Below are 10,128 nucleotides of genomic sequence, written 5' to 3'. Positions count from 1 at the left end.
TGTATGTTGTGCCCTGACAGTTGCTGGTACAGCTGAAAGGCTTTGTGGAAGTCAAATCCCCTAAACCTAACAACAAATCATTTAACCCATACAGACCAGTATAGGCTAACATTAACCCAAGAACCTAACTCATAACTTGCTGATGCTCCTGTAGATAAGACTTCAGTTGAGACTAACAGTGCAGATATTGGCAGTAAGGTTTAAGGTGCTGATTTAGAAGCATCAGCAATCACCCTTAATGGGGCTGAGGAGATCCTTGTAAATAGGCCATGCCTGGTGGACAACCAGAGGAAATATTCCTCCTTAAAACTCTTTACTCTTTAAAAGTGGCTAGTGGACTATTCTTGTTCAGCACCAAGACATGTTCTCCAACTAAAACTTGACATGTGTCAAGTGGTTCAGCTGAAGTAACTCCTTGATTACTTGAATGACTGTTATTAGTCATATTTTTATTATCATTATTGTTGTTATTGTTATTATTGTTGTTGCTGTGCATCTCTATGCCCCCCTCCCACTCCCCTCTCTCCCCTCTCCTCCCTCTTTCTCTTTCAACCCAACTGGTCAAGGCAGATGGCTGCACAGGCAGAGCCTGGTTCTGCTTGAGATTTCTTCCCGTTAAAGGGGAGTTTTTCCTTACCACTGTCGCCAAGTGTTTGCTCATTGGGGAATGTTGGGTCTCTGTAAATTAAAGAGCACAGTCTAGACCTGTGCTCTTTAATAACAAAGTGCCCTGAGATAACTTCTGTTGTGATCTCTATATAATCAAAATTGACTTGGCTTTACTCCTCTTGGAGAACAGTCTGTAGGAATGTCGACAGATGTCAGCACCGCCCTTCACATCTGCAGACCTGAGTATGTGTTCAGGCCAAATGTTTTTGGTATAAAAGAATAAAAGCTAGAGGAGTAAATAACATGCTGTCATGTAACACTGCACTAAGCCACCATACTCAGAGGCTGCTGGTTAGAGTATATATCATGATATGGCTCAGTCTGTAACAAAGTGGCTAATGCTAGGTTGGCTTGTAGCTTCAGACAGTAAGTGCAGCTGAGATAAATAAAGTCACTATTTGAGAGTGTATGGTATATTGCAAAATATGAAGCATAGCATTAGGCTCAACAGTGTAGTTTAAGCATGGGGAGAGTTGTTGCAGATGAACACAACTCACATTCACATGCCATGTCTAAGCCATCCCATAAACCTTAGTAGAATGGAGAAATGAGAAGGTAACAGGACCTGGGAACTCATTTATAACCGTCATGTACGCTCAAAACATGGCTTGTAAGATATTTATGCCACTTTCCATGAAAAAGTTGTGTTTTATAAAAACAAACTTGATGGGAGAATGTGCACACCTGTACGGTAACTCTGATCCAGGCGAATACAAATACAGTATTTTGGCCACCCATACAGAGAGGTAGTGAACTGAAGCCCGATTTTATAATGGTCTTTCTCACATACATTTCATTTCACCTCATATCAAACATTGATTATATGTCCACTTTATCCTCAACATTCATCCTAGTGGTGTAACATGTGATCTGATGAAATACTCATCATCAGTTATACATCAAATATCTTTATAGAATCGGAGAACTGAGTACTGGTAGATTTTAAAATAAAATCTTCTAATACTGTATATATTTCACTGAGTAAGATTTAAATTCGTTTAATAGTTTTTGTTTTTAAAATCTCTTCCATGAACACATGACATGCTGCAGGTGCACAGAGGTGGAGATGCTGTTGAGGCTGCAACACTCATTCTGTCCTCTCCAGTCACCTCATCTGACATCTCACTCTGTGTAAATTAGAGAAACACCTGTATGCTGGATTTTGGAGTCATAGACAATGTTGTTTTTTAAATATTGCTTGTATGTGTATGTGTCCCCGTTTCTCCGCTGGTCCATTATGTGACGGTGTGTGATGATGTGCATCCACTACGATGTCTGATCACTTTGTTAAATTTCGGGAATTGTTTTACTTGTTGAACTGACTGCATTAACAGCTCTCTGCCTCGCACACTCTTCTAGGTTTAATCCTGTTGCCATTCTCCACAGGAACAATATGTACGTACATTAATATTCATGAGGGGTTTTGCATTAACCATTTAGGGCTTAATTGTGGGAGTGTAGGGGGTAGGATATGAGGTTCGTCCACATGAGTACATTTTCAGGTTGATTGTGATTCATAAAGGGAAACGTGTGCTCTCATAAATCTGATTGTTTTTTGGTGCACATACATTTACGGTATGGATCCTTCGCACTGCTCATGTCTGCTCAGCTGAATCCCAACCATAACAAAAAAAGGAGAAGCAGTTCATCCAAAATATCAAGGAGCTACAGAAATCACATCAGGGATTTTACCACTAGTGTTCACACTCTGCTCTATTTTCCAAACCGCTGACTCCTAATGTCGATTGTAACGTGTCAAAGAAGCAGCCGGTGGCTCTAACAGGATGCTTGTTGTTGAGGATTGACAGATCAGCAACATGATGAAAACAACATATCCAATCTATTTTTTTAGCGTTTGTTTGCATACACTTTCTATAATGAACATATGGACAGATTTATTCGTCTCATTAGCTCTCTGTTTGATTGCCCTGAGACTGAACGTCCCCACAGACTTCAGAACTGCTTACCTCCTCAGTCTTGAGTCAGATGGTAAATCAACTTAATGATTTCAATTGCCTTCACTTCCTTTTATTACAATCTAGGCTCACAATTGATTTAGTCAAATGCAAGTGCAGATAAATGCAGTTATGATTCTATATGTTTGGCAAAATGCAAATTTTAGCCCTGCCAGCGGTGGATTTAAAGATGTGGGTTAGCTTTACTCATACTTTGCTCCAGAGCATTACAAGCAATACTACCAACATGACTGTCCTGACATATGACATGAACATTCATCCTTACCAGAGGAAGATTCCTAATGGTTCTACTGACCATTTGACCACAGCAAAACTTCTAATAACACATAAGAAATAACAAAATCTAATAAGCAAATTGGCATGAATTTTATTGATGCTCCCCAGAGGATGAACACTCTGTTTTGAGCTTTGAGCTCTCTAGGACAATGTACTGTTCCGTCGGAAACATGTGACACAGACGACTGAAAAACACAGCTGAGAAGCTTTCAGCATAGACATGGTGTAAGGCTGAAGAAAACTTGTACAGGGCTACAACAAAGTAAGCATTAGTCTCAGTTGAATGCACATAACACATTCTGTGCAAATTGTAGCTCTTCAATTAGTAAGGAAGAATCTGAAACTCACAGAGTTGTTGTTCCTACAGTAACACCACTGTAGTAGTACACTGATGTGAACATTTCCAACAGCTACTGTGCTCAGGTAGAAGTCTGACAACACACAGAACGTTCAACCAGAAGACTGACACCATTTCAGTTTGTGAACTAAACCCCAGAAAGAGTTGCAGGGTGATCTGCTGATCTGTGGCTCAGGAGGTAGAGCGGGTCGTCCACTAATCAGAAGATCAGTAGTCAACTGTCCACATGACAAAGTGTCCTTGGGCAAGATACTGAACCCCAAATTGCTCACGATGGCTGTGCCAGTGGTGTGTGAGTGTGTCTGTGAATGTGCGTTAGATTAGATCCTGATAAGCAGGTTGGCACCTTGCATGGCAGCCTCTGCCATCAGTGTATGAATGTGTGTGTGAATGTTGACATGTATTGTAAAGCACTTTGAGTAGTTGGAAGACTAGAAAGGTGCTATATAAGTACAGTCCATTCACCATTCCATTTGATCTAGTGGTTACTGGTAAGTCTCTTGATGTCATCATATAGCATGTTTGCAGTGGAAGTACAATGCATAGCATAAGTCGAAGGGTCAACTGTCACTGATTCCCATTCAGCTCTGCAATAAGAAGCTCAGCAGCTTTGACTTGTGTTTCTGCTTGCAACTGGAGAATCTGACTATTTTGTATTTTTCTTTTTTCGCTGAAAAAAATACCCAACAAAAAATGTAGTTAATAGCATTTTGATCAAACCGCTGGTTTCTAATCACCAGCATGCACTTACTGTACATTTAATTGATAACACATACCCACTTTAATCATTTCAAAATAAAGTTTTATTTTGTGACCAACTTTTTATTTATTTTAACTTAACATAGTCTACAGAGACTACAGAAGCCCATATAAAGTAAACAAGTAAAAGAAATCCACCAATCAGCAACAATAGGTCCAGGAATAAACACAATCTCCACAACAGAGAAACAATAATAATAATACTAAAGAAGTAATTGACAGCATATTATATCGCCACCAGACAACTCATAACTCTAGGCAGCTCTATGTTCTGGCCTCCATCATTAAAGCCTCTGAGCATTATAGAGTCAGAATAAAAGGAAAAAATAGACAAATGACAAGAAGAAAAAAATCTACACCCCTCCCTGATGTATTTATTCAGATATGTAGCGGTTGCTAATTCAAGACACAAACACAAATGCTTACACTCAATTTGGTTTTGACATTGAATGGAGGGAGCTTCCATGAGCAGCCTCTGCTGTAAATAATGTATGATTCCATTAATGAACAGATGAGTGAAGAAGTGTCATAGTTCATTAACACAGTGTTCTGAAGTCCTTTACAGAAGCAGGCTTCCATCAGAGCAAGAGGACACGATATGAAGAAAAAAGACAGTAAATGAACTCCATGATGAGAGCTTTGTATTCAGTGCAGAGGAGGCAGGTTGTTTTACTTCAGACTGTGTAAATGCTGTGAATACACAAACACTCTGCTGCATTATGGCTTCTCTCTAGCTCATGCCAGCTCTCAGTAACACACACACACAATGCAAGCTGTGTGTGTTTGCAGCACTCCCTTAACACTTTTTCACATTTGTTTACATGGTTACCAGGCAAACACTTCACAACCAATTCCTGCTGCTTACACTGAGTCCTGCATCAGACGAAGACATGATGAGTGAACCTCTCCTGTCTTAAAGCTTCACTGTCTACACAGTAAACAAACTGCACCGCTCTGAGTTTGCATGCATATTTTTACTGCTTTCTGATGTCACAGTATTATCGACTGCAGAAACTTAACCTGGAGCTTCCTATAGCCTGAACGTTTAAGAACCTGATGAGGCATTGGTACTAAATTCTTTTTTGCATTTCTTTTTCTTTCTTCTTAATTCTTTTTTGTGGGTACTGACTTTCAGACCCCAGCAGGCTGTGTTTTGCTGTGTACCTCAACAGCCTGAGGTTGTGATAAATGGAGAGATGGGAGGAAAGACATAGTATCAGCGCGACAATAAATCACTCACCTGTTTTCTCTTTGATTTCACAGAGGACGCTGAAGAGTGCAGGCTTCATCCGGTGGCAGTTCAATCCATGTTTCCTACCAAACGACAAAGACAATGTAGACTGAAGAGCAATAACATAACATTTTAACAAGACATAATGGACTGATTCACATGCAAATACATATCATACAATATGAATTGTAATGTCAGGCTCATTGGTGGAACAAGTACCTACAGTATGGTCTGAGTCATTTCCATACTTCAGCTTTACATTGACTAGGATGGAGAACCCCTACATTGTATACCTTAAAAGTCCCTAAACTGTTCACGTTACATTGAGATTGAATTTATACATAATAAGTCAATATTTAATGGGTAAAACAGCTATATTCAATCAAGTGAAGTCCTAAATGTTACTTATATTCCTCAATCTACTTTACACCATCACACTCAGCACCCATTACCATGGACACCAACTTTTTATTGGTCTCAACCAACGGCAATGCATTGTTTTAATATCTGACTTCTGCCTGGTAACTAAGACTTTAACTAGACTACTATACTTTTACTAGACTTTAACTAACGAATAGATGCCAAGTTTTAAGTTGCCATATGAGAGCGTAATGCATGACACAAGACCAGCATGGCAGAAAGGCTAAACAGGAAGAGGAACAAGACACAGACTTGATTTCACTGTGGGGAGCACAAGATTTTTAACAATGAAATGTCCAACCCAGTGGACATTAATCTGATGGTTTATGATGTAAGCATTTATGTTTTGTTTTGCAACTTTTTTTTTGTTTTACAAATAAGAGCCATTTTAACTGACACCAAGTTACTTCCATATATATTTACACCATGTACATTTGAGATGCCTTCAAACGAGGTCACTCAACCTATGAAACATATGAGTGTTATGTTATGCGTACTGAGATGTTTTAGCTGATGGCGGACATGGCCAACATATCTGCTCTGTGAGCTCTGAGGTATCAGAACTCTAACTGGCTTTAAAACAGTTGTCCAATGAAATGCAATTACAGGAAAACTACTGAATGATATCAGAATGAGGTTGGTTAAAAAAACCAGAACAAGAGAGTCCAGGATCACGTTTGAGACATTTGGCACTGAGTTGACCATTCATGTTGTTGATATTAATAAATAATGACATGAGTTTACATAAAAAAAATATTTTGATTTATCCTCATTTCTACATGGGAGAGGAGTTAGACAAGCAGTGAAAAAAAAGTTATGAGTGGTAGAAATTCAGGCTTGAAGTGGTGAGTGGGACTTAAGGCTTATAGGTTTGTCCCCTGGTATTTGGAGACAAATATTCCAATCAAACGGTTTTATCAATGCATGGAATCATTAATAGCCTGCTGCATAAATTCAGCTGTACCTCATCATCACTCAGTGCTGATGCTGAGCATGCCTGCTAAATATGTTGAAAAGTTTGAACTCTGAACATTTCCTTTCTTTTCTTGAGAAACTAACAAAAATACTAAAAAAAAAAAATCTGTGAGATTTATGCACAAACATATCACGTCTTTGGTAGAGACTTACATAATGTGAAAGGTCAGAACGTGCACCCACCAGCAGGTTTTGTCCACTTCTAACTAGCCTACATTATGAGTGATGCCGTCTTTGGTTAAATTAATATTTCACATTAATGTATAATAATATAGCAGTATTGTCTGATCAGAAAACATAGCCTAACGTTTCAAAAGTTGCCTTAGTTAAACATTGCAAAACCTGAGTAAGGGTGTAGCTGCGTTTAATGGAACTATATTTGCATTTATTTAATAAACCAGGACGAACTTTGCCTGCGCTTCATCCAGACTCTGGTCAGTGATGGTCATGATCTGATGCAGAATACTCCCGATGTCTTGGTTCCTTCCGTCCCCGTCGGTACAGTCGTGGATGTGGGGCAGCTGCAATCCGACGGCTCCCTGCACCGAGTGTCCGGACAGAGTCACGCCGCTCAAAGTCTGTATCATCCGGCTCTGATCCTCCATGTCTGCCGCAGCACAATCGATGCGAGAAAAATAAGGACCGTATTTTCAAAAGCTGCAATTTATATCCAACAGAGAGGAACCAGGTGGAAGCAGAGCAGGAATGATAAGATGCTAGAACGAAATTGAGGTTAATTCCACATGTGCAAAAAATATTCTCCAGGGGGTGTGTTCCGTTGTTTGCACTTATCAACTTGCACACACAAAGAGGCTGGTGGCTGTTTTCCTGCTCTGTCCAGCATGCACAGCCCTGCTGGCTGCTGAGGTCGCTCACACTGCTCCTCGCTCTTCGCTGCGTCTCATCCACTACTGCTGTGCTGATATTCTTTCCCAATGAGCACGATGTATGCCCGCCCTGACCGGCGGCAAACTTCTCTCCTACTCAACCAGCGGCAGTGTGAGTGTTGATGTTGGCAGCAGCTTACTGCCGCTTATGAACTTGTATCAGAGTCAGCTGATGATGTTGTACACCAACTACTTTTCACAGATTGAATATAATAATATCACTATGATTAAGAACCATATGAAAATTATCTCATTTTAAATGTGAAATAAAAGAGACCAGTAATCCACTCCAAGAAATTGGGGTAGGCCTTTTATTATTTTGTTTCCTTAACTTTTTCTTGAAACAGAAGATTTTAAAAGTGTCAGTTGTAAATGAGCATATTCATCCATGGAAGAAAGTAAACTCAATATTCTTACTTTACAAACACAAAGTGGATTTTTATCTATCAGTTTTGTTCTAAATATGGATTTAAAACCTTTTCAAATAGAAGCTGATATGTCAGTAACAAGGTTGATGAAACACACATAGGCATGTTGATTATATGTGGGGAAAAAAAGATAGCCTGAGATAACAAGGCACATTTTTCTGAGAGATAAAGATCTACTTCATCCAAAAAAAAAGGCTTAAAGGCTTTTAAAACAGTAGGCTACTTTGAAAATTGGGAAATGTCACGTTTTCATATAGTGACTCATCAGCAGCTGGCATGTATGTGAGGCAGTGAACACAACACACAACAAGAAGAAATCTGTAAGCTATGATAATGAGCTCTACCTCTTTGAGGAATGGCTGTCATGATGAGGACACCAACAATAACAATGTGTCCCAGGCTGGCTGTGTGTCAGGCATACATCTTAATTTGTAAGAAAAGTCATTAACAGTGGTGGAAGAAGTACTCAGGTCCTTTACTTAAGCAAAAATGTCTACTAAGATGTAAAAATACCTCATTACAAGTAAAAATCCTGCATTTAAAATCCTAATTAAGTAGAGGTTTTACCAGCTAAATATACTTAAAGTACTAACTTAATAGTTTTTCAGAGAATCGGGTTGTGATATATTAAAAACAGTCAATGCATAAGCAGTATCTTATTGTTGTAGCTGCTTGGTGGAGCTAGTTTGAACTGCTTTGTGAGGGTCACAAGATAAATCTGAGGGGTTTTGAGATGATAGATTGGTTAGGAAAGAAGAAAAACCACTACATGAATTTGGATTAATTTTTCAGAACCTCTTTGTGTTTTTGTAAAATATTGGAGAGTTCTACCTCAAACAGTTATTTATTTGAACCCATGTGGGGAGATGTCTCTCTGATGGTGCTGCTAACAACTCATAGACATCTGAAATGAGACACAACTATAGAGTGATTTTTTGTAAGGGTGCACAAGCCAAAAAGCCTGAACCACTGGTTTAATCTTTACTAATGCAATGTAATTTATAAGCTTATTATTGTGTTATTTTATGTAAAATCTTCTTCTGAAAAGTAACTAACTAAAGTTGCTGAATAACTGTGGAGTAGAAGCACCACATAGCATAAAATGAAGTACAAGTACCTTAAAACTGTACTAAAGAACAGTACTTGAGTAAATGTACTTAGTTACATTGCACCACTAGTCAAACATTATCAATGCTAGGCAGAGGTGTCACTCAAAATGACAGAAAAGGAAAAAAAGAAAAGAAAAGAAAAGAAAATCCCCAAGTCTCCATGTGTTTGCCATGAAATGTGATGTGAGTATATATGGTCTCCAGAGAACAAATCTGATGCTTTTGTTGACCCCTGACCTTTCCTTTCCAGCTATCATCAGGGGGAAAAAATCTTCAGGAGGATGAACACTTTCCATTTCACATACTTTACAAGCTTTCCTCTGTGAACACAAGTCATCAGAAATGAATGGCTGGATTTTAATGTGTCTAAACATTTTGACGGCTTCTGTCCTGAATCCTTCCACTTGTACACAAAAAATGTCAAAATTCCCATGACTTTTTCTTTAGCACAAACTTGTTGGAGATCTTCAGGAAAATTACATTTTCAAACCCACTATAGCTCTAATAAGTAGATTGGCAGTATTTGTTTCAGTCAGTGCATTTGTGTTATGTATTATTATTATTATTATTCCCAAGACCCTTTTTTCCTATTGGTTTATACTTATTGAGACTCAGAGTGTTCAATATGAAATAAATAAGACATGATGAAGACATTATGAAATATATAATCAGAGCTGAATTAATTTAAAACACAGCTCACTATAATGAAACATTATTTCATCTCGCTTTGTTTCACCATAACAAAAAATATTGCAGCTCATTTATACATATATACATCTATTTTTTTGGCTGTTGCTTGTTAGAATGACAGTCAATCACATAACTGTTTCTGATCGGTTGATTGTCTTGATTAACAAACAAAGACTTTCATATGTAAAGTGGCATTATGAAAAAAAGTCTCATTGGCAAAAATGGCGATGTGAAATAAAAAAAGACAGTGAAGAAAAGGATATTTTAAATAAAACCCGTTATAATCAAGTTATAAACGAACTGTCATTGTTGAAAAGTAATCAGAAGAATTCATATTTCATGACATTGAG

General features: G+C 38.3%; 1 protein-coding gene across 2 annotated transcripts; it reads right to left on the bottom strand.

Moving 5' to 3' along the window:
- Positions 1-4,100: 4,100 nt before the first annotated feature.
- Positions 4,101-7,677, bottom strand: LOC121886203 (pre-B-cell leukemia transcription factor 3-like). Of its 2 annotated transcripts, none has more exons than XM_042396147.1 (3): positions 7,073-7,677; positions 5,279-5,352; positions 4,101-4,610 (listed from the first exon to the last, which is right to left on the bottom strand). In XM_042396147.1, exons 1-3 carry the CDS (start codon positions 7,267-7,269, stop codon positions 4,435-4,437), a joined length of 447 nt encoding a protein of 148 aa, XP_042252081.1. In that variant the 5' UTR covers positions 7,270-7,677; the 3' UTR covers positions 4,101-4,434. The 2 variants fall into 2 exon arrangements, with proteins under 2 accessions (XP_042252081.1, XP_042252082.1); XM_042396148.1 differs by having other exon boundaries at positions 4,507-4,728.
- Between the last annotated feature and the right edge of the window lie 2,451 nt (positions 7,678-10,128).

Source organism: Thunnus maccoyii, chromosome 19 (genome assembly GCF_910596095.1).
Source record: "Thunnus maccoyii chromosome 19, fThuMac1.1, whole genome shotgun sequence".
NCBI lineage: Eukaryota > Metazoa > Chordata > Actinopteri > Scombriformes > Scombridae > Thunnus > Thunnus maccoyii.
This window is presented reverse-complemented; position numbering and strand designations above follow the sequence as displayed.

Coding starts and splice junctions, on each gene's coding strand:
- LOC121886203 (XM_042396147.1), bottom strand. CDS start 7,269: ATGGAGGATCAGAGCCGGATGATACAGACTTTGAGCGGCGTGACTCTG. Junction 5,353..7,072: donor CTGGATGAAGCGCAGGCAAA/GTTCGTCCTGGT, acceptor GTCGTTTGGTAG/GAAACATGGATTGAACTGCC. Junction 4,611..5,278: donor TGAAATCAAAGAGAAAACAG/GTGAGTGATTTA, acceptor CTCTGATGGAAG/CCTGCTTCTGTAAAGGACTT.